The sequence below is a fragment of the Centroberyx gerrardi genome, chromosome 13 (assembly GCF_048128805.1).
Source record: "Centroberyx gerrardi isolate f3 chromosome 13, fCenGer3.hap1.cur.20231027, whole genome shotgun sequence".
Lineage (NCBI taxonomy): Eukaryota > Metazoa > Chordata > Actinopteri > Beryciformes > Berycidae > Centroberyx > Centroberyx gerrardi.
The window spans coordinates 10,239,095-10,263,353 of NC_136009.1; the positions used below are offsets into that span (position 1 = coordinate 10,239,095).

General features: G+C 42.2%; 2 protein-coding genes across 2 annotated transcripts; both read right to left on the minus strand.

Moving 5' to 3' along the window:
• Positions 1–872: 872 nt before the first annotated feature.
• LOC139926112 (uncharacterized) lies at positions 873–6,328 on the minus strand. The gene is made up of 3 exons (XM_071917703.2): positions 6,256–6,328; positions 2,075–2,263; positions 873–1,279 (listed from the first exon to the last, which is right to left on the minus strand). Exons 1-3 carry the CDS (start codon positions 6,326–6,328, stop codon positions 873–875), a joined length of 669 nt encoding a protein of 222 aa, XP_071773804.2.
• A 5,111-nt stretch (positions 6,329–11,439) lies between these two features.
• LOC139926132 (protein shisa-like-2A) lies at positions 11,440–13,046 on the minus strand. Its single transcript, XM_071917728.1, has 3 exons — positions 12,865–13,046; positions 11,874–12,010; positions 11,440–11,609 (listed from the first exon to the last, which is right to left on the minus strand). The coding sequence occupies exons 1-3, from the start codon at positions 13,044–13,046 to the stop codon at positions 11,440–11,442; spliced, it is 489 nt and encodes a 162-aa protein (XP_071773829.1).
• Between the last annotated feature and the right edge of the window lie 11,213 nt (positions 13,047–24,259).

A 24,259-nucleotide genomic window follows, 5' to 3' on the forward strand; every position in this document is an offset into this window, starting at 1 on the left:
AACTGACTATTCCTGAACATTATTAAAGGATCTGCACATACTGTACGTTGTAACAGAAGAACAGATCAGTGCTCCTGTCACTGTCACCACTGGGTCGATCCTTCTGCCTATAGGAACAAGGGGGCCTCACCTTTTATCACAGACTTGTCTCCATGGTTTCCACTGTCAGCAATGCTGCTCTTATTTGGGCACACCGTTTTTATTACTTCTGAGCAGTTATTCTTAGAAATAACCGCTCAGTAAGTGTACACATGAAAACAAAACATGAACCACTTGGATGTGTTTTGTGTGTCTTCATGAAATTTCACTGGACCATTGATGATTTTATACTGTACATTTACCATATGGGTGAAGATATGGAGTTGCAATGAGCAGGAGTTTATTCAAGAAGTACATATTGCAATATAATAATTGATTTTAAGATATACATACAAGTGTATTAAAATACATGTTGCTGTTTTCAAAAATGCTATCTTACATGAGCACTGTCAAGTTCCTGCTTCTGACACAATAGTCAAAGTGTCACATTGGACACTTTAATGGGAGCAAATTATATTCTACATAAGAGCTTATGAGTCTCAAATGAACTGAATGACAAGCAGTAACATTTTTCAAAAACACTTCACTTTAATGAATCATTATCATCATTATACTAATGAAAGATTATTCACTTTGGACAAAAGAGTAATCTTTGCAGCTTAGGATGCTGTGATGTTTTAGACAATTGAGGCTCATTCAGTTTTCACATCTCAATTAATATTTCAATATTTATACTTTCAACTGGCAATCATGATCTCTCTCTAATGCCATGAGAATGAACAATTCTTAATTGTAAACAGACAGTCTTTTGAGGAGGTCTCCCTTTTATCAAATCACCCTATGGTGAACTGCAGATCGTCGTCGCTGTCCTCTATCCCCCCCCCCTCCTCCTCCTCCTCCTCCTCCTCCTCCTGTCTGTCTCTCTCTGCCCTGTCTCTCTCGCTGGCCTGGATGTAGTTATCCTCGATGAAGCCGTCGTCGTCGTCTTCCACCCCTCCCGGCGTCCCGCCGCCTCCTCCCGCTCTCCCCATGCCGTTCTGAGGGAAGGTGACCTCCTGGCCGTACTGGCTGACCCCGTCGGCCTCCAGCAGCAGGGAGTGTCGGTAGCTGGCCAGGAACCGATGGAGGAGGCGACCCTTGACGGCCGCCACGATGAGGACCGAGACGGTGAGGGCCGTGCCCAGGCCCACAGCCAGGTAGCTCACAGAGTTCTGGTTCTCTTCTGGTGGATCGGACGGAGCTGGGAATTACATTTGAATGAAAAGTTGGGAATGAACAAGATTCAAAAAGCGAGTCACAAAAATTGCACTGTATGCCATTGCACTATTGTGTTGTATTCAGAGGTGTGACCAAGTCAAGTTTGCTCGAGACCCGAGTCAGTCTCAAGTCTCAAGTCAAGTCCCAACTCTAAATGTAGATTACCAAGTCAAGTCCATGTCATTTATGTCAAGTCTAAATGTAGAACACCAATTCAAGTCAGAACAAATTAAGAGTCCAGTATCAATTTAATATCTTAAAGAAAACTAAATATCTAGGACTTTTCAATACAAGATTGTAGAATAAAAACTTGGTAAGTGCATTATTGGTTTGACTTCTATAATCAGTTTCAACTTCACAATAAATTCAATCATTCCATACAAATTCAGAAAACAGAATTTAAATTCAGTCGTCTGCTGGAACAAATCTCATCACTTTCAATCCAAGTCATTTACACAAACACAAGATCTCAAGTCAAGACTTTAGAAACCTTTTCAAGTCATCAAAGTACAAGTCAAAGTCAAGTGCCAAGTCACCAGAACCCAAGTCAGAGTCAAGTCTCCAGCAATTAAAATTATGACTCGAGTCTGACTCGAGTCCAAGTCATGTGACTCCCCACCTCTGGTTGTATTCGATCACACATTAGATCACAGCAAGGCCAACACCAAGCCATTCTAAATGATTCCTGTAAATGGACTGTTATAAGGTTCAAAGTACCACAAATGCACCTGGCTGTAGATAGTGAGCTACCTGTAGAATACCTAGCAGAGTTACTCACGTCCAGCATAAGTTTCGGTATTGTTCCCGTCGACGGGGTAATCTTCTTCCAGCAGATGTCTCTGAGAGCCTTTGTGTCTCAGGACAGATACAGGAGCAGGATGTGCTTCTGTGACGAACGCTTCGCAAAGAAAAAACACCACCAGCGCGCTGCAGCCCAAGTGCCCCATATCTCTCTCCTGTAGGATTCCTACAACAAGACAGAAAGTGAGGATTGTTTCGTTGCTCTGTGGAGAGGCCCAAGACTTTGACTTGTTTTATGTGCTTAATGTTTAACTGATGAGACAATTCACATTTCATAGCCAATAAACTCTCTGGCCAATAAACGTCTCTCTTGTGGCATTGGTGTGGATATATTAACAAACTTGAAACTTATTTGGCCTGAATTACAAAAAAATCAATTCAAATCACATGAAAAACCTATGTGACGAATAGTCCTCTTTTGGGTAGAACAGCTATCACATGATGTTCAGAAGCAGACTTCCCACATCTTGAGCAATGTTCATGATAATAGTCCTGACTGCTTACTAATTAACTTTGTATATACACCAAGATGGCATTAAGGCTTAATTCAGTGCCAAGTTTGAATTGTGAGCACAAATATCCAATAATACTTGTGCAATGGATGCTATATTTTTGTGTCTTTCATTCCAAAGAGAAAAATACACAGGTGATACAGGTAAAAGTGCTGCGTCTTGTGATGCAGGCCAGCACACAGCGCCGTCATCTCTAGGTCAAACACTGAAGTCATATGACCACAACAGACTCAGTACTATCTCACTTACATTATTCAAACACTTATGGTAACTTACTGTCATCTTACACCATCTACTCCAACACAACCAACACCTAAAATGACTTACCTGTCAGGTACAGGTTGGTGGACAAGTGTATATCTCCTAATCCTGGGTTTCAACAGTTGTTTTTGTCTTCTTCCTCTTCAGCTCCTTCGCAAAACACAGAGACTTGCCGGGCAAAGGTTGAAGGATATGCCATAATTCCACCCTACCTGCCCCATGCCCTTAAGAAAGACACGTTAATGAGTAACTTTGCCAGGTTTGTCATTCATTCTTCCTCCTCTTTCATTCCTTTACAACTCACTTTTTCAATCGGGAGTGAATGCGAACGCAGGAAAGTTCAAGAACTGAGGTTATTTTATTTTTCGAATTTTCTCAGCCAGAGAGCAGTTGATCTCAAAAATACCTGAGTGAACTGATGAAAACCTTGCTTTTGATCATTAATACATGCCACACTGGTAAGAAAATGGCCACAATGTGTGTCTTTCAAAACAGAGGTCAATATCTAATCATCCACTATCAAAAATTCAATGATGGGATAATGAAGAGGCTTGAATTTGTTTCTTATTATTGGGTGTTGCATCTGTGCAGTGAGACCAGTTAGTGGCACTGTAATCACATTAGCCATAGGCTGCTGCTGCGTTGAAACTCCTAAACACGGTCCTACATATAAGCCATATTTTGGCTTCAAAGGGCTACAGTGTTCACTCTGGCATCAGACCTTGTGATATGTGTGTAATCAAATAAAAGTGTGTTTCCTTTGATCAGCAGTTCCATGCTTTCATGAGGCTTGGCAGCTCGTGGACCATGGTACTATTTCTGTCTGAGGCTGCTGTCCATGATGCCTTGTCCTCTACCTTGTATCTGTGGCACTGAACAGTGAAAGCTACTTGAATGTTGTGAATGTGTGAATCAAATGCACACTGTGAGTGGGCGTAATATTTACATGGAGAGCGTTCACGGCCATTCACGATTTGTTTTTGATACAATAACTCACTCACATATCACTTGAATAAAAACGCTGGCTTCACTCTGGATTCACGCTGCCTTAATGGATTCTTCTCTCTCATTCTCTGAATTACAGTCGCTGATATGGAAAATTTAAAAGCTCTCCTGGCAGGCAGCAAGAAAAGAACATCAAACAGTTTTTTTTCATGAGCCACCTCCCGCTAAATTATCTGTTGTAATGAGAGGCAAGACTGGGAGGAAGGCATTGAAATGGCTCCATGTGTCCTCTCAGCCTTATTTATTATTAATGCATTAACATTCAACAGTGATCTCTCTTGGCCCCATGGGGCAGAGTAATGTGTCTTAGAGGTGTCTCTAACTCTTGCGATTACATAGTCCTCTCTAGGTCTCATTTTACATGCGGCACTTTACTCACCAAGAACAGAGCCACACTCGAAAAAAGGCTCAGCTGGAATCCGGTCTAATCATTATAACATATAATTATTGAGATATATTCACAGGGAACATGGGAAATAGCAAAGCTCACAGTCCCTCTCCTCCACTTCTTATCTACACCTCATTCTGTTTTTTACCTTCCGATGATGGTGATACAGTAATTGACAACGCTGATGATGGCTTATTGCTGAAACGCGTCCGTCGTTTGTGCTCTATAGCTGCCCATTCAAATACATGATAAAAGGACATTAAGAGTGCTGGCTTTTCTTTCTTCATGTATTAATCTTTGGCCGTGCACCTAAGGAGGATTTTCTTGATCGAGTTGTGCTCGCATTTGGCGGAGTTTGGATACAGTAATTAACCCCACACCACATACACACACACACACACACACACACACACACACACACAAACAACACATCTTTGTTTGGTTGGACAAAAAAATAGGTGAAGAGCGAAGTAATCCTGTGTGGGAAAGTCACTGCGCCCTCGCCCCAAAGAACAAAATGACTTTAAATTGACCCATTCAGAGCAATCTCTTAAATTGAGACTCATCTCTTCCCTTACATCAAGTTCTCCAGCTTTGAATTGGAGGTCTTTTCATCGTGAATGAATGAGGCAATCTTTCCTCGTGGAAGTCGTTGCTTTTTAATCAGCTCCCTTCAATATTCTGTTTAATTTAGTTGCCCGCTCGCTCTGTATTTAATCAGATGCATGGAAAACAGCAGTGGAGGCATCTTCATAGTTGTTGTTTTTTTATCATGTTCAATGCATTACTAATCCGTATACTAACCCATCAAGTTTCATCCATCGCCTTGTAAAAAGACATTTAAATTGATTCGCCATAGCCTATTCATTTAATAGCTTACATGGCTTCCACAGTCAATCTAATGCACTCTGCAGAGATTTGAACTGTCCTCTAAGTCTTGAATTATTGAGATGTTGCTGCCCTTGTGTACAATAATGTACTTGCTTTGAATTTGAAAATAATTGCAATGATGGAATACTAAACTCTTGAGGACGTTTTAGACTTTGAAACAGTGCTGAAGTGAGTGGGAGACTGCTTGGTGACTTGTTAAATTCACTTGAACAGTAGTAAAAGTACAATAGTAAAAGTTTAAGTATTTGGCAAAAGGGAAAAAAGTCAAACATTCTGTATAATATTTTCACTCATAGGGCTGAACACTTGTAAGGGTGTACGCTGATATTACAGTTTTTCTTGACTGCCAAGACACATTTCTTGAAATTATGCTCCATTTCCCAAAACTCTAAACACAAATGCATAACTGCACACTCATCTTCACAAACTTCAAACTTCCATGTCAAAACCAAACTCTCCACTCAAAACCATGTAATCTTACATCTAAACCAAACTTTGCCTTCAGACATCACACAAAAGCCATCAAATACACAGACACTACAAAACAGCCATTACACACTGGTGAGATCAATTCAAAACACTACCGTAAAAACCTGTTACTGCAATGAATAATGGCGCTTATGGTTTTCCCCCAGAACAACCTCTTTACATGATGAACACAATATAAACACACAACACATGTATACATTTTCAAAATTTTTACAGTAATTCCTCAATGTACTGTAGTAAAATAAACTGAAATTGAGTGAAAAAGTAAATGTACTGTAAAAATATGCAACTGATAAAGAACGTAGAATACAGTAAAATAATTTCCATGTATTTACCAATATAAACCAATGGAAAAAAAAAACAGTTTGCACATAAAGAAAGAAATCACATTTATTCTGCCTCAGCATCCCGTCTCTGGTCTGTATTCAGCAGTGCAGAATTTGTAAGCTACAAGTTACAGTGGTTGACGTGGATGGATGTTGAATCATTGATTTACTGAAATGTATGAAGTCTCTTCTTAGTTAAAAAATTCATCTAAATCAGTGGTTTATCTAAGCCAGAGGCTCCCTTCCACACACCTTCATTCCTTTGATAAGGTCCGCACTTCATTGCCTCGTGGCCCGTAGGTCCCCTGATCCCACATCTTAATGATGTTTGTGAGCAGCACTGGCCCACTCACCGTCATCGTGGCCAGACCTTATACGACCACCAAGGGCAGAAAAACATTGCTCGAATTTGGCGGTTTTACGAGCTAATGATCAGCTGTTAATGGACTGGAAAAGGCAAAAGGGAAACATGAGGGAAAACGTGGTTTGCATTTTTGTAGCACGTCTCTGAACAGAAATCCACCTGGTTTACACAAAATAAATAAAATAATTTAAAGACCCAATACTAGACTATAGTTTTGACAAGCTGCTATGCATACTGGCTACAAAAAGTCAGAATTGCTTACATAGCACATGTTACACAGCGTGCATAGTAACAGCACTTAGAAACACACTACTAAACCTTTGAATTCAGCATTGTTAGATGTGTGACAGCATTTTGCTTTTTCTGTTCTGAACTGAATAAAGATTTTCATCCTTGGTAAATGTGAGGGGATGTGCTGATGCCGGGGGGGGGGGGGGGGGGGGTGAATACAATTTCCACCACAATACCTTTCCTTTTCTCATTGTGTTCATTGTTAGAGTTGGAGCCAAGCAAAATGTCTTTGGTGCATATAAAGCTACAATGTGTGAAATGAAATCCTCAAGGGCAGAAGCATAGGATTAAACATGTTACTGATGAACATGTTAAAACCGCAAAGGGATCAGTATTAAATCCGTCATCTTCATCCCAAGAACAAAAAGGTCAGGCCACATGAGCCAGATTGTCTCCTGCTCATCTCAGTGTGCAAGTGCTTGAATATGTTTCCCCAAGTCAACAAAACATTTTTTGCTGTCACCGCATGCAGCGCGCGCCGCCATTTTTCATCCCCGTTTCCACTTAGTCTTCCTACGGCATACATTTTTACGTACAAAATGTTTTGGCTGGCTTACCGGGCTGATGGCTCTCTACAGAGAAAGATTAAGACCTCAAAGCCAATGAGAGATCTGAACTGGGATGAAAGACAAGTGTCTGAGTTTAAGTCTCCGTGACCCGTGTAATCTTTTGCTCTTAAACTGCCATAGCCGCACTACGGCAGAGAGAGAGAGGGAGAGAGAAAGAGTGAGAGGATGAGAGAGAGAGAGAAAGAGTGAGAGGGAGAGAGGGAGAGAGAGAGAAAGAGAGGGTGAGAGAAAGAGAGTGAGAGGGTGAGAGAGCAAGAGAGAAAGAGGGTGAGAGAGCAAGAGAGAGAGAGAGTGAGAGGAAGAGAAAGAGTGAGAGGGAGAGAGAGAGAGAGAAAGAGTGAGAGGGAGAGAGGGTGACAGGGAGGGAGAGAGAGGGTGAGAGAGAGCAAGAGAGAGAGAGATAAACACTATATAGTATATATAGTCAGCTATATTGAATTGAACTGAACTGAATTGAGAGAGAGAGAGAGAGAGAGAGAGAGAGAGACACCTCTTTGCCACCTCTACGTCTCTCTCACACACGTTACACCAACACACTGTGTGTGTTTCCAGCAGATTTGCTCAGATAAATCTGTTTTATGTTATGTTTGTTTGAGTCCCTGTTGGAGTGGGTGGTCTAAAGGTTATGAAGACAGTCCAATTAACAGGGAGAAAAAACATCAGATCAGCTTGGCAGTCATGTAGCTCATTAAAAAATGTCTGAAAAAGACGTGGGTGCTAAGAGACCCAATTTCTTCCTGGAAAAAAATATATATTTAGTTCACGAAAAAAGACGTGCAATCCCTTTCAGAATAGTCTCTATTGTTAGCAGAATCAGTACAATTTAATTGATTATTTTGATTTGGTTACTTCAGAGATCACTCACATCCCACCTCATGTCTTGTTATATTGTTCCTTCCCTCGTGATGCCCATCTAATGGAAAATAAATAAACACTCTGAGTCAGAGGCATCTCATTTTGCATACAAAATAATTATTTACATTTTCTAGATAATGTGAATCTGAGTTTAAATCTCATTAAAATTTCCTTGCCATATTTCCCATGTAAGCAGCACTTCACGTTGCAGATGGAGTGAGCTGTTAATTACCTGTTGCTTTTAAAGCACATGATTTCTGGCCAGCACACAGTCTATAACTGAAATGGCAGCATCCCTGCATACACACATAGATTTTTTTTCTTTTCAGTTTGATTTTATTGATGTGCTTTATAGAACTGTGTGAACATTGAGAAGGACGTACATTCATGGAATTCATGGCATTTAAAAAACATCAGCATGAGGCCAAACTCACAGTCATGAATTTCAACCATATGGAAATGAACAGAATCCTGTTTAAATATTACTTTTGTGACAGTCTTGTTTCCCTCTTTCATTCTGTGAAACATGCATTGTATATGTATGTATGTCTTTTACTTAAAAGTATTAATTCTATAAGAGACAATTATTGTCTTTTAGTTAGAAATACTTATAACAGAATATAACAAATCTGTGGTACATTTTAGTGGATAAAATAACATTTGCAAGAGTGTTGAGAAAAAATAATATTTTGAATAATGGACAAATTGAGGTCAGTTTGCAAATGACAATTACACAAGTAACGTTTATCACGAGACTAGAAGACACTACATTTTGCACGAGAATATAAATACTTAAGCTGCCTTTATGAGTTACAAAAAAGAAGGGCACTTAAAAGCCTGGAGATTTGAGAAGCAGCTGACCATCCATTAGTTCCAGTGTATGTTAGTGGGCACAGCTGTAAATGCAGCTTTTGTCTTATGGTAACATTGTTATGCCTTACCTTTTTTATAAACCGTAAAATTGTAATACAATCAAAACTCTTAAGGCAAAGGCTAAAATGTCGGCAGTTTGGAGAGTGCAACACTTCACAATTTTGTGACTTGCATGGTGTCATATTGTAAATGCTATGCTATTTGTTTGGATGTAAAATAATGAGTTGGAGCATCAATCAGCATATGAGACATGTTTACTTTACAACTATCCATCCATCCATCCATTTTCCAGCCGCTCATCCAGGTCAGGGTCGCGGTGGCTTTACAAATATTTCCTCATAAACATTTACTAATGATAGATAATGACACAGCTGTGGTCAGTTTGGAGTCCTTTGAAATAAGGTATTGAAAAAATGGTCATTAGTCTTGGGTAGAATGGTCAGAAAGTTTCCAGGTAGCCTTGAAAAACATTCATCTTTATACTCAGATGCAGTTTACCAGTACACAGGATGTGATGCGACTTCCCCTGGTGCTGTTTAGGGGGAGCAGCTCTGTAGAAACCTACAGTAGTTTGGTTCTTAGGGGAAAGGCGGAGAGCATGAGAGCCTGCCTCCCATAACCAGCCTCCTCTCAACACTGATCAAACCTATTCTCACTACACTACAGTGACCCTGCACCTACACTTAGCCATGTACACTACCAGTCAAAAGTTTGGACACACCTGATTGAATGTACTATGTTTTTCCATCACGAGGCAAATTCAGGTCAGTCAGGCAGTCAGTCAGTGAGTCAGTCAGTCAGTCAGGCAGTCAGTCAGTGAGTCAGTCAGTCAGTCAGGCAGTCAGTCAGTGAGTCAGGCAGTCAGTCAGGCAGTCAGGCAGTCAGTCAGTGAGTCAGGCAGTCAGGCAGTCAGTCAGTCAGGTAACGCTTAGTGAGATGATGCGCTTCGTCAGATGGCCTCTAGAGGGCGTTTTTGGCTGTGAGATGCAGTGTTTCATACAGAGGCACAAAATCAAAAGTTGGTCAAAGTTGGTATAGAAATGGATCTAAATCAATCTCTAATGCGCCTGATGTTGCATCACATTTGGAGATGTACAGACAGCAGACCAGCAGCACTGAACTCAATCCACAGAGTCTCCCGGGGTGAAAACAAAAGTGAAACTTAGCATTCCACAGTCAGTAACGGGGATTTGCAGACAGTAACTCCTCTTCGCTGCCCTACAAACTTTAAACGGTAGGTGACGTTACCTTGTGGTATTTTAGAAACGTTAGTGGAATTAGGTAATTTAACCGTGTCGCAGTGCTTCAGTGCATACAATTGAACACAGGCGCTGTGTGTCTGTACAGGATCTGTGCTTGTTCATTCTTTTAAAGCCATTTTGATCTAAAGGCTTATGCTTAAATGCGTGAAATTTGTTTGTTAGACAAATATAAATAGTGTAGTTGATGCCTATGTATGAATTTCTTTCCAAAGCCTTTGCCTTTCCATCAAGGCAAAGGGCGACTACTTTAAAGAAGCTAAAATATAAGATAGTTTTGATTTGATGTTGATTTTAGTTTTGAACACTACTATTATTCTAAAATGTGAAAAATAGTAAAAATAAAGAAAAATGTGTGTGTCCAAACTTTTGACTAGTAGTGTACATAGTCTGCAACATCACATAAAATAACTTCTGACCTCACCATCACTCGCAGCAATGGGGTATCGAACCCCTCTGGCTTGAAGTGGATTGCTCAGCAGTTCACAAACCAAATTGTATCAGCAAAACATAGCTATGCCATATGATTGTATAAACTCCTATCTCGGTACAGAGATGGATTTCCATTCCACCCCAACTGATGTCCTTTATTTTCAGCCAGAGCCACTGACTTCTCTCATCACAGATCCCTCACTCCCTGAGTAAAATGGTAGCAGATGTGGCTACAAACCTACAGCACCCAGCCTCCACAGGGTGCAGCCTGGCTTCACAGCCTCAGCTGTTAGCTCAGTGTATCTAGGCTTCCTCCTTTCATGCGCCTCATCTGCAGCATCTTCCCAGGACACACTGAGCTCTTCAAAGTATGCTTTAGGTAGAGAATGAATCCGTTCATTCACTCTCGAGCGCTGCTGCTATGGGCTGCGACACTTAGTTATGCCGCTGAGGAAAGGAAGGAAATTGATAGACGCAGTTTGTGCATGAAGAGTCGTCACAGTGTGTGCTTGATAAGTGGGGTTAAGAGCTTCACACATCTTCTCATCAACGGGTATTTGCATGTCCTTCACACAGTACCAGTGGTGCAGTCAGGGGCATATGAATTGACTTAGCACATCTCTCTATATGGTAATGCAGTCTTTCTCAGAGGGTTTCCCCATGTCCTCACCCACCGCTACACCGCGGCACACTACATGATGTTGCTTACTGTTCCTCCCACAGTGTCATAGCTGTCCCCCTCGCGGCGCAGTCTGCTTCCAGATCCAGTGGCCCTCTGGACCTCTGGACTTCCGGTCCCATGTTAAAGGAGAAAACCCTCGGCAGGCCTACGAGGGACTCTCCACCTTCACGTTGGTGACAGTAGCCATGAAACACCTCTGGAACAGCCGCTCGGGGTCCGGCGGCTGGTTGTCGCAGTCCAGCTTCCTGCTCATGAAGTGTTTCCTGAAGCCCTGCGGACCCGTGGCATGGCTGGGCCCCTCGCTGGGATCTGGTGCTGGACAGTGCACACACACACACACACACACACACACACACGAGCGAACTTTCAAGGTGATTGACAGCTTTATACCGCACACACACAAAAGAGAAATGACTAACCTATTCAGTACAGAGCTGAATTCCAAAAACACTTGATAGCAGAGATTTTCTGAGAAATCAAGGCTGTCAGAGAGGGCGCCTTGGAGAGTACCTGCTTTCGATAATTATTATCTACTTTAGGCAGTCCCATCATTCACTCTTAGCTGACTCCTCAACCGACCTGGCGCTCTGAGTGGTAGGCCGTTGTCAAGACGACTGGGCTTAGTGGCGATGAAGAGGTAGCAGAGGACACACACAGTGATGAGGAAGGCCAGGAGCACCACCGCTGCAATGGACAGACCCACCAGAGCGCCGATACTGAGTGGAGGGGAGGAGAGGAGGGAATAAGATGATGTGCAGGGAATGGAAAGAGAATATTGGGAGGGAGGGGGATAGGGGGCAAAGGTTAAAACATGGAGAGAAGGAGAGTGGGGGGAAAAGGCAGTGAGATCAAGTGTACTTAACAAAAGCTTCTCACAGATGGAAAGAGATACAGGAAAAGATCACTGGCTTTTTTTTTAACCATTTTTTAAGCATTCAGTACATATAGCTCAGAAACAAATGAAAAATGTATATGGTGATGTATAGCTCAGAATATCACCCCGAGGCAAAAGAATGGTCCAGCTCTCCTGACTGAGCACGCCTCCCATAAAAGAGTGAAAGAGTGTGGACACAGTGGATTTCAACAACCACCACTTGCTTTTGTCGGTTTGCAGCAGTCCATCAGGAACATATGGGGTACAGAAATAGTGGAGAGTGATCAATTGCAGGCTGGGGAACCCAGAAAGGCAAAGGGGGAGGTCACAGATTTTCTGTCAAGGCTGACCCACTGGGGAATAGAATCTGACAAGTGGGTGGTTCGGTTTGAAACAGGTGCTGCTGCCTAAACTGCTGGATATTGTCAAAAAAAAAAAAAAAAAAAAAAATTCAACAAGCAATCTTAAGAAAACCTAATTTTCATAGTGTTAATTAGTTCATCTGTTGATTCTGATTAGTTATCCAATTCCAATTAGTTATCCATTTCACTTCGCCTTACATCGCCTATATGATTTATTTCAATAGAGAAATAATTAAGGTTATAGCCAAAGAGGAATAAAAATAAATGATAGCCTACAATAAACGCCAAATGGCAGTTTAAAACTCCCAAATGAAGTGTCGTGAGCGTGCCTTACCTCAGCCACCACATATATCCATATTCATACGGGAAAAAGCTGTTGGGATCATCGCAGCAGTACTTAATGTCGTTAAATCCGCAGCAGAAGACCGCGGCGGCGTCGTTTCCAGGTTTGGGGCAGGAGAAGCCGTCCACAAACACGCTGTCTGCGCTGTAGTAACTGCTGCATTCACCACTCATGCTGCTGCCAGGATCACTCCGGCGGAAAAAAAAAAAAACCCAAAACAAATATTCAGAGAAATGATCCCTCAAACGTGGAGTCTCCCAGGTAGCATCAGTTTGAGAAGTGCATTCTGCAATGAGACAATTAGGAGAGTGTGGTGTTTCTTCATCTGCTGTATGTTTCCCAGTGAAGGAGCAGCGAACCTAGGTGGAAAACTTTGATGAAGATCTCTCTCTCCCTCTCTCTCTCTCTCTCTCTCTCTCTCTCTCTCTCCCCTCCACACACACACCAGCAGGCACGCACGTACACGCACGTTGCATTGTTTGGCAAATCCCAAGAGATTAAGTGTCCTTCAAGAAAAAACAAATACAATTTCTCTGTTTTGTTTATTTTCCTCTCACATTATAAGCTACTGTAGTTTAGATGGGAACGGGCAGAAAACTCTCTCCAGGTGGAAGTATGATCACTACTTTGACACACAGTATTTGACACAGTATTGGACATTAATGCTGTTTGTTGTCCCTCATTATTGACAGAAGAGGCAGCTCCAGTATCCCCAGTATTTAAGATAAGAACCGTCCATCTTGGGGTGTAGCCTACTGGAAAGGTAATCTGACAAGTATGAATTACTGCTCCAGTAATAATCATATTGCTTTTGAAATGAGCAAGGAGTTGTTGAATTATAGATTACTTTTTAGTAATAAGGCCAACAGTGCAGACCTACAGAAAAGGGTCAGTAAGGTCTGTAAACACCATCAGCATTGAAACAATGAAAAGCAAATGATGTAGGATATGTTGGATGAATCATCAGCTTCAGTCTGATATTTAGAGGGGTGATAGCAAAAGCAATTATTTATTTTGTCCATTGGTAGCTGTAACCAGTGACATTTAAATAGTAATTTCTTACACAACCACTGGTGAAAGTATCAACACCGCTGTGAGGCTGGTCTGCACTGACAGAGATGATGTCAAACGCAATATTTACTAATTCGCTATATACCATGCACTGCATGGTTTCAGACTGACAAAATTATAATGAAAACCTCCCCCCCTTTGTGTGTGTGTGTGTGTGTGTGTATGAGAGAGAGAGAGAGAGAGAGAGAGAGAGAGAGAGAAAGAGAGAAAGATGCGAGTTACCAGAAACACTTTCTTTAGCTATAACTGAAACAGCATGGATTTGCCCTTTGTTCAACTTGTGATGTGCCCTTTTCACTTGATGCTGTGTTTCAGTAAAGTTAGAAATCTATCCAGGTAGACACTCAACTCCATCTTAAAGCCTTACTTTACACTAAGAGGAAATCATGACCCGTGATCACAAAATCATTAACAACCTTTTGGATGCTAAAGTTCAGGAAAACATTGTAGGAGTCCACCAAGTCTCCAGGCTGCCCATCCATACCGAGAAGTGATGTTTTATCCAGAGGAGCTGACAGTGCCAGTGAGAACCAGCTGGCAGTGTTAGCACCATGTTTTACACTGAGCTATCTTTGTTTTCTAGTTTTCTCCTACCTTGGGAGAGGGTTGTCCACTCAATGAGTGGCATTCCCCTTTAACATGGAGATACAGCTGAATCCAAATGCTATCCATTTTAGAAACAATCATTCAAAACAACACATATGATCATTCAACACATAATTATTTTTAAACAGATGTCTTAAGATGATTCATAACTTCTATTGTAACCCATAATGTGCTTTACTTTCATGATAGCAATCATTTTGTAATCATGTTGTAAGAGTTGTTTAAATGGTCATATCTCACATTCAAGCTATTGAAACTTCAAGCTATTGATGGCTAATTTCAAACTACTGAAACGTGTTTAAAGGAAGCAGAAGGGTGTGGCCACCAGCTTCTTTTACCATTGCTAACAAATGTTTACAGAAGGCTGCTGCCATTTCTAACACTTTCCGCACGTTAATGAAGTCAGTGATTGCTCAGACTACTAACCAAATTATCTCAAAATCCTGAATTTTTACTTCATTCAAACAAGGTCAGACAGTTCAGAACAGATTGAGCATATTTAGTATACAATTGCCTCTCAGTGAGGGAAAGAATTTAAATTCTGGAGTCCTCTCCAATTCTACGACCATCTAATAATGGAAAAGTTCAATTAAGATGTGCCCGATGTAATAATCATAGTATATTCACCTTAGCAATGCTGTCATTCATTTGGTAATCCCTAACAAATGAAATAAGGCCAAAAGGTTGTTACTGGAGACGCAAAGGTTTGTTTATAATTATAAACCATTTTTTATGAATGTCATGTAACCAAAATGTCACATCCTGTCTCGAAGTAAAAGATGAAGATTTAATGTGTCATCTTTCCAGTGTGGAGTGTTGTGCCTGGTTCCTTCTATGTAAGTATCAACCAAGCCTGTCCTTTGGGTTTATATCAGGATAATTCCAGAAATACACACTGCTCCCCTGTAACAAATACATGTAGCTACAGCACTGAGGCAAGCAGGTTTTAAAGTGTATACATCAGAAAACCAATACAAAGGGTGTTGTGAAATGTCAAAATTACATGGGTTTTGGAGATGCTTTTTTCCTGGAACGTAGCCTTTTGAAGTTAAAAGAAGATGATCACTGAGTGAGAAATAGAAATGAGTGACAAGAGAGAGGGAAAGAGTGATTGAGCCCTTGGGATGAGCCACAAAGAGAAAGGTCTTTATTTATGGAACAATTACTGCAAATGAATATTTCAGAGGAGAAAACTTATGGACAGAGAAATTATCAGAGGGGCAGCCCGCAACCAGCAAGGACCTTTCCATCCTTTGACTACCAGCCCTGTTGAGGTAAAGGTCGTTCTTGCTTCATTCGAGAGAATACAGCGGAGAATCGCAGAAGTGATGGGCAGAAGTGACAGAGGGGATGACAAGTGATAAAGGTCAATCATTGGATTTGAACCTTTGGCATTACCAGTAGTATGTGACTCACCAGGACACCTTATATGTCGAACAGTGTGAGGATTGCAATTTTCAAAGACAGAGAGGTGACAATGATCAGGCGCTGTACTCTCCAAATCTCCTGCGGTAGGTGCCTGTCTGGATTCTGTAAAACATGACCACTTGTCTAAATAATCTCATTGACTCTGAAAGATATGCTCTGATTCTCTATCAGCATCTGAACTCAAGAGACTGGAGAACAGCCCAGATGGGTGGAAAGGTGACCTGGTAGCCGGAGAGACACCAAAAAAAAAAGCGCCAAAGGGAAAGCCTCACATGGTTCTGCACTAGTGTGCGGTGCATTCCCGGTACGGTATATAATCATCCGTAAGATGGCGAGGGAAGGGCTAATGAAAGCTCATGTTGTTTTTGACTGACAGCCCTTTGCCCCGGGTTCAGTGACTTCCATCAACAAGGTCACCCATGAGGAGCCTGGCATTTGCATAATGAGCTCTGATTCCAGCGGATTCATAGGAGACTCTGAAACACCATCTGAGATGACAGGTGTTATATTCAATCTTCATCATAAAGACGGAGGCCTAAAGGATCACTTAAAGTCTTTACCTCCATAGCGATTAGCATTGACCTTGCTCTCTACATAAGTGGACAAAAAATCAGTATCAGTATCACCCTTCCTGGGTGACAAAAAAAAAACTTTTTTAGTGAAGAAATAAAGGAAACCCAGTAATGAAAAAATTTAAATGCTTCTTTTATAGCCAGCCTGGTCAAGAACATATCTGTGGAAAAAAAGGATGTGGGCAGTCACATTGTACAAAGAGTGTAACAGGAAGGTTGTGCTTAGCTATGCAGACAAAAGGCTTCAAGAGCACTGGCTAATTGCTGAGCTACAAACCTCTAAAGAATAATATTGGACACACTGAAGGGTCACAGAAGCCTCCAAAATCCACATTTTACAGGACTCTTTTGATGAAGACGCTAAACTGAAGGAGAAATTTTGGGCAAATGCTAGACTAGTGCTGCAAACAATTGCCCTGAGTGTTACAACTCAACATACCTTCAAAATATTCAGTTGTACAGGACTCAGGGAGCTGCAAAGGACCTGCCACCGAAATCACCTAGCTAAAGAAGAGCAGATTTTAATTAACAATATTGACCCGGGTTTTCCCCACTGATTACCTGCCACTATAGCACACCAGAGCTGCCAATGGGTGTTTGCACAAACCTGTGGGCTTTATAAAGGAAGTGGTATATTTCCCAACATTGAGAAGGATTGCCTCCACTTCAGGCTGATGGGAAAACCACTCAACAGGCCGGTAGAGAGAAAGAGAAAGGTTACTAGCAGTGTTAGCTATTGATCTTCTTTATGGACACAAGATGTTTTCACACCAAGGTGGCTGTGTGTACACTTCATGGAGGCAGCATAGTGTGATTGCTTTGGAGGAGAAGAGGAGAAGGAAGAGAGGAGAAAGTGAAGGAATAGGAAAAGAAGGAGGGCGAGGAGCCGATAACAGACGTCCCATCATTCGTTTATCTTTGTTGGATTTATGGGCAGTAAGGGCAAGGGGTGGACTAGAGGCAATCCAAGAGAATGATCTCTCCTGCCACCCTGAGACGAGGCTTTCAATCACCGTCATAAAAGTCAAAGACAAAAATGTTGAACTGGTCACTGCGGCTGTGACGATTTCAGAACAAAAAATTGGAATATCTGTGTGTTTGTGTGTCTGTGTGACAGTGATGGAGAAAGAGGGTGACAGAGAGAGAGAAATAGAAATAGAGCGTTTAATATCTGAGAGGCCGTCTATGAGGTTATTCAAGCAGCTGGGGTCACCTGTCTTTAGGGGTACATAGAGCTGGGTGTCGTCCGCGTAGCAATGAAACAGGACATTATGCTTACGAATAATGTCACCAAGAGTGATTATGTAAATAGAGAATAGTAGAGGGCCAAGAACTGACCCCTGAGGGACACCACAGGTGAGGTCCGCTACAGGTGAAGAAGCATTCGAAGTAACCACAGAGAGTCTGCCCTGTGAGAGACAGGATTTCAACAGATTCAGAGCAGTATCAGTAATGCCAACCCACTTTACAAGACACTTAAGGAGGATACCATGGTCAAGAGCGTCAAAGGCGGCACTCAAATCTAGAAGTTGTTAGATAGGATGTCAAGTGTGTGGAAACGCCTCTCCAATACCTTGGACAAGAAAGGCAGTTTGAAAAGTCTATAAGGACAAGGGGATCAAAATTCGATTTTTTTTTCAGTAGTGGTTGAATAGTGGCACGCTTGAAGTAGGAGGGGACAGAACCAGTAGATGAAATGTTAGTTGAAGTGCCAGTTGCATCAAGAACCTCTTTTAGGGGTTTAGTTGTAGTGATGTCGTGTAGTGAAACAGGAGGAGGTTTTCATATGAGAAATAATTTGAAAAGAAATTGGCTCAAAATTGCTCAGAGTGGGCATTATTACTAGGACAGACAGAAAGATCAGGCCCAAGAGGAGATACCTAGAGCCTAATGTTTTCTACCTTTTATCTAAAATGAGACTGGAACTCCTCACATGTCTCTCAGGAACAGCCACAGTATTAAGATTCAGAGAGCAGAGTCAGTCACATTGAATAGTGGTCTAGAATTACAGCAATTCTCGGTAATAAAGTGAGTGAAATATGATGTCCTCACATCCTTAAGTGCAATTTGATAAGTACGCATATGCTATTTAAGAATCCCTTCATCCTCTCTTCCCTCCTCCCCTCATCCCTTCTTACTCAATCCGTGCATACCTCTCCCACGTGTCATTCTAGGTACTGTCTGGGGGCCTGTTATCAGCTCGGGTGGGAACTTGCCTGAGATGGAACCCCCACACTGAGTCTCCCTCCGCCCGGTCTCCAGTACGTCCTCCCAGACCAGCCTAACACACGACATCCTCCTTCCACCTTCACCCCTCCCCTTACATCCATTCACTTGTCCTCAACATCCAATACCTCTGAATTTCCATTAAACCTTTAAATGACATGTTGTGGCGTGGTCCCTGCTAGTGAAAGAATATTAAGGTTCATTTGTAATTGACTTGTCTTCTATTTGCGATTGCACGTATGCTCGTTTAGCACAGCCAAGGCTTTAGGTTTGGCCTCTCTCTCTTTTAGAGGGGTGACTTCATTATAATCAGACACAGAAATGTGCCCAATAGTGAGCTCAGCTGGAGTAACACCACGAGACAACAATCAAGTGTATGACCTCTGGAGTGAGCGGCCTCAGTTGCGGACTGAGTAAAAAGATTCAAATAGATTCATAAAATCCTGGGACAGGGTGAGGCCCGGGCAACAGTGTGAGAACCCTATCGTATACAGGCAGGATCAAAGAGAGGAGATCAGAGAACTCATCTATTAAAATCACTGCCAGGTTTATGTGGCCTGTTGGCTAAAACACATAAAAGAGGGGCTTTGCCGGTGAATAAAAAGCTACAATGTTCAAAGGAGGAGAAACTGCCAAGGGAAATGGGCCACCACTTAAAAATCATTTGCAAGGCCACCTCCATGCCCAGATAACTTAGGTTGATGGAAAACAAGAGTGGCTGGAAAAAGAGGAGTGGCTTCAATAAGCATTGTCTCCTCTTATAGAGGTGCATCAGGCAGTATTGTTTCCTTAGATAGTTCAGGACTGGATTAAACCACAGCAATCATTTAGTTTAATCATTGGAATCACTTCACTATGGTGTGGCGGACAGCAACCGCATGACTCCTTGTGTTCAGTTTAGCGTGCGAAGCGTCAAATTTGTTAACTCAATTTGCCCTGAGATGATATGTAATGGAGTATGTTGAGGCGCACAGCAGATGACCTGTGGCTGTTGGACATGTCTGCCGGTCTAAATGAATGAGGAACACACACCAGGCCTGACTGCTCGCTCTAATCCCAGATTATCTCTGCCAGTCCAATCCAGAAACAGGGAAAAATTGGCAGAAGAAAGGGGATTATTTGACAGTGGTGGGGGGATTGTGGAGGGGCGTGGCGGAGCGAACACACACCTACTTGTTCATAAACACCACACACATGAACACACACACACACACATACACACACACACATACAAACACATGCATACAAGCATAAGCGCACACGTATGCACGCTCAAACATTCCCTGCGTGTTTGACCACCCTGCACGCTTCAGAGTGAGGTCCGCCCTCCGCTCATCTCCTGTTCACTCATTCATGAAAGTGTGGACGCGAGAGGCAAACAATCAAAGCCGAAGCTCGACCCCCAAGCCACCCGCCCCCCCGCCCCCACTCCCACCCCCACCCCTCCGCTATCTCTCCCTCCAATCCATCTTTCCTCCCCCATCGGCCCACAGAGAAGCACTGGTAAACATCCTCCATCACCGCGGTGACAGATGACAGATAATGCTGACCACCGCTCTGCCCCCCACAGCACCACACACTGCACAGCTCCAATAGCCAACACTGCAACCACTGCACCGCCTCATATATGCTGCACCCTCGCTGTTATGGGTATTTTGCCTCTATCTTGCTCGCCATCATGTGTAGCTTGCTCACAGGACTGTGAATGCTTCATCAGTCTGGGTGGGAGAGTGGTCGTCTTTTGCAACTCTCATTTCCTGGGTGATTTGTTTTTTTTTTGATTTTGTTTACACCATTTCCTACTAAAGGAAAACTTACTATGGTGAAATGTGTTTTTATTTCTGCTCAGAATGCAGAAATAAAAGCAGGGCAGCTTTCTGTGTCTCCTAGCTGTTTAATGGACACAGTGTGGTTTTTAAGGAACGGATTAACGTCAGTCCAAGAAGTCATTTTTCAATTAGGCTCTCCATTAGTATTTTGTGGATAAGTGTACGACAGCGCATACAAATATTGGGAACTCTTGCAGTCTGGAAGATGCAGAACCATACTGCAGCATACTGCTCGACGATTGTATTGTAGGAGGTTTTCTGATCTCAGTGCAGTGAGAGACCAGGCCGACCTATAAATAAGCATCACTACCCTCCTACCATTAGAGCTGGCTTGGGTTTCGTTATCTTTGTCATGTCTGCCCTCCTGCACACAGCCACTGTGCTCCAAGCTGTAGGACTATAGGTCAGAGGTACAGAGGCATACAACCATACCGATACATCAGATATCAGCCATCGCTGATGTCCTGGGATCTTTTATTCTACATTATCTCTCCAATTAAGTGAAAGATTTAGACCTTGTCCGATGTGGGAGGTAGTTGTCTTAGACTTTCACTAGACTTAGACGACATTTCCCTCCATCCAACATTCCCTCCTTTTCTTTTGATTATATAATAGACTCGCTGACATCGCTGTCAGATGAAAACTTTGCAACTCCAATTTCTGTGATTTTTCTGTCTTAACTTCACATTTCAGTTGAAGGATTACATGCTCCCCTGTGGGTTGAGAAAAGTCTACAACCCTTGAGTTTATGAAACCTCTTAAATCTTCAAAACTAATTAGATCAACTCAAAAATGCACAGTTGTCAAGCTGAAAACTAGGCTGTTTTGACATTTTGGAGATATGAGCATTTCACCCAACAACAGCGAAATGATAGCTTTGGGGAGGATTTGGAGGACAGAGTCCTTCATGTACCTGTTAATATGCCTCTCTGAAAATGTAGTTTGGAGAGGGTAAACAAGCTATTCTACTCTCATAAAAAAAACACCTTCAAATAAGAAAGAAGAGAAGTATTTGAAGGAACATGCTGTCCACGAAGCAGAAGATCTCAAGAGTTTTGTTGTTTAGGCCTCGATTCAGTCTATGCCAATTTATCAGCGACTAAATTTCATCTGCTTGAGTCCGTCAATGTTCTTCTGCCTGATTGCGATTAGGCAAAACGTGCAGTGAATTGTAATTCTGTGCTCCAAAGATAATCTATTTGCCAGTTCATTGCTCTACTGTAACTGCAGGTGAATGAGCTCACAATGTTTCCAGGCAAAAACACATCATCACTGCCGCTGGGTCACAGGCCTAACCCAACAACTCAATACAATGGCTCTTTAATGATATTCTATTTCCTGACACAGATAGCTAATACCTGATAGGATAGGACATGGAATAGCTGCGTCAATCAATATCACCACCACTACAGGTTCTAGGTGCTTTTCAGGTTGTACAGAGAGAATATAGACAACACAAACTACATCCCTTTCCCCCACATGTCAAAATCAAATGTGTTGCTGTTGTATCACTTCCCCACTCAAAATGTTCTTTTAACATTTTGATTTTGTGTGAATTTCCCCGTCTCCCTTGACGTATCGCAAGCAGTGACACGACAATTGCAGCGTGTTGGCGGCATAGGGCTTCATTTTCCACATGGAGCGGCGCCGAAGACGGGGATGTTGAAAAGCTGTTTCACGAACTCAGAGCGAGGCAACCCGTGTGTGGTTTTTTTTCATTTTTTTGCTCATGACATTTTCTGCAATTCACAGAAATGTCATTAGTGATTAGCATGTCCGACTGTGGCCTACTCTGCGTGCAGAGGCTCCCCTCCGAGTCCACGTCTTTCGCCGCAGACGACAGCCATCCCAGAGCCCAATCAGGGATTACACAGCAGCCTCACAGCAGCTGTGGCATCTGGGATTACAATTAGAGTAATATCATCCATCATGTAAAAGCTTGTTATGTTAACATAATAGGAAAGCCTCTGGTTTTTCCCCATGTGGGGCATGCGGGGCACGTGGGGCGTTGTTGTTAATGGAAATTAAATAAGCCGTCTGTATTGTTCAGGTCTTCATTGTAATCAGGATGATGGAGGCCGGGGAGTGCAGGGGGGTGTCGGGCCTGTGGATCAGATCTGGGGACTTTGGTGGTGAAACCAGCCAGTTTACTCTCCTGTTATGGCTTCTCTTCTATTCCTCTCTCTCTCTCTCTCTTTTCATCTGTATCTATCTGGCCCATTTACACTCCTGTGAAAATGTCTGCCTTTATTTCCCTCTACTTCCCTTTCTCTCTGCTTCTCTCTCTCTGTCAATCACTATTGCTTTCTTTGCCTCCTGTTTGGCATGTATAATAGATGCACAATAGCCTATTTTCTATACATGCACTCATGCATACAGCAATTATTGAATGGATGAGTCCATCCACAGGTCAGTTTGTTTCCTCTTAAGGGCGTGAAATCTGCTGGCATTTTCTGCTATTAATGGTATGCTAGCCTCAAGTCCTGTTTTTCACATGTATTTTGCAGATGCTATAGCCAGATGCATTGTATCTGAATCTACAATGCATCTGGTAATGGGCACACGTCAAGAAAATGTAGCCATTGCTTATGTTAATGTAATGGGAGTCAAAGGGGCCAAGGCAACATGTTTTCATCAGACCAACCACTTCAATACTTTGATTATTGAATTTATGAGATTTAGAGTCCACAAAACTCCTCCTGCATGCAGGCAGAGACAAAATTCATTCTTCATTTAATGATGCAGAGACAGATAGAGGAGAGTAAATGGACTCTGCGCTAAATTTTGCAAATATACCAATACCAATATACATAGCACATATACACACACTCATACATGCAAACACATACACACACACACACACACAGCCACTAAATGTGTCCTGTTCCTTAATTGGACTGTGCACGTACATGCAACCAGCTTGTTAAGGGACAATCAGTATTAAGCAGGTTTTTTGGGGGTTTGGCACGTTTAATATCCGACTCACTTTTGCTTGCAGGGTCTCTTGTCATTTGGGTATTCGTGGATTCGTGGAGAGAGAAAGATAAAACGAGAGTGAGAAACCAATACATGTCACAGCACTTGCAGTGTTTTTCTCTTTGAGATTGAATAATTGCTTCCCTTGTTCATGCTTTTAAACTTTTAGAAAACACAGAAACAGAGACAGAAACAGAGAATGAGAGAGGGAGAGACTTTTGACGTTCTTTAATTATTAATAATGTAATGCATAAAAACCCACAGAGTAAAGAAAAGAAACACCCTAGACTTGCAATAAATACATGATATAAAAAACACCCTTTCCCACCCTTACCTGCCCACACATAGCCACACCTAATGCACCACACACAAACACACACACACACACACACACACACACACACACACACACACACACAAACCCCACTGTTAACTGACCCTTCTGATCATATACATCCAGATTAGAGAGAAAGAGAGAGAGAGAGAGAGAGAGAGAGAGAGAGAGAACCCAGAAAGATTAGTGTTTTCTTCTCTGAATGGGTTTTGTCGACACTCAATATCCAGGTGATGCTGACCTTCATTCTAATTAGTCATACTTTCTATTTCATGGAAGACCTCGCCAATCTCATTCACACAATTTAATTGGGATTCACAGGTGCAAATTAAATGGGAAATTAT

Coding starts and splice junctions, on each gene's coding strand:
- LOC139926112 (XM_071917703.2), bottom strand. CDS start 6,328: ATGACGGTGAGTGGGCCAGTGCTGCTCACAAACATCATTAAGATGTGG. Junction 2,264..6,255: donor GGGGACCTACGGGCCACGAG/GCAATGAAGTGC, acceptor GTCTTGTTGTAG/GAATCCTACAGGAGAGAGAT. Junction 1,280..2,074: donor TACCGAAACTTATGCTGGAC/GTGAGTAACTCT, acceptor TGTAATTCCCAG/CTCCGTCCGATCCACCAGAA.
- LOC139926132 (XM_071917728.1), bottom strand. CDS start 13,046: ATGAGTGGTGAATGCAGCAGTTACTACAGCGCAGACAGCGTGTTTGTG. Junction 12,011..12,864: donor GGATATATGTGGTGGCTGAG/GTAAGGCACGCT, acceptor CCCTCCACTCAG/TATCGGCGCTCTGGTGGGTC. Junction 11,610..11,873: donor CCTACCACTCAGAGCGCCAG/GTCGGTTGAGGA, acceptor TGCACTGTCCAG/CACCAGATCCCAGCGAGGGG.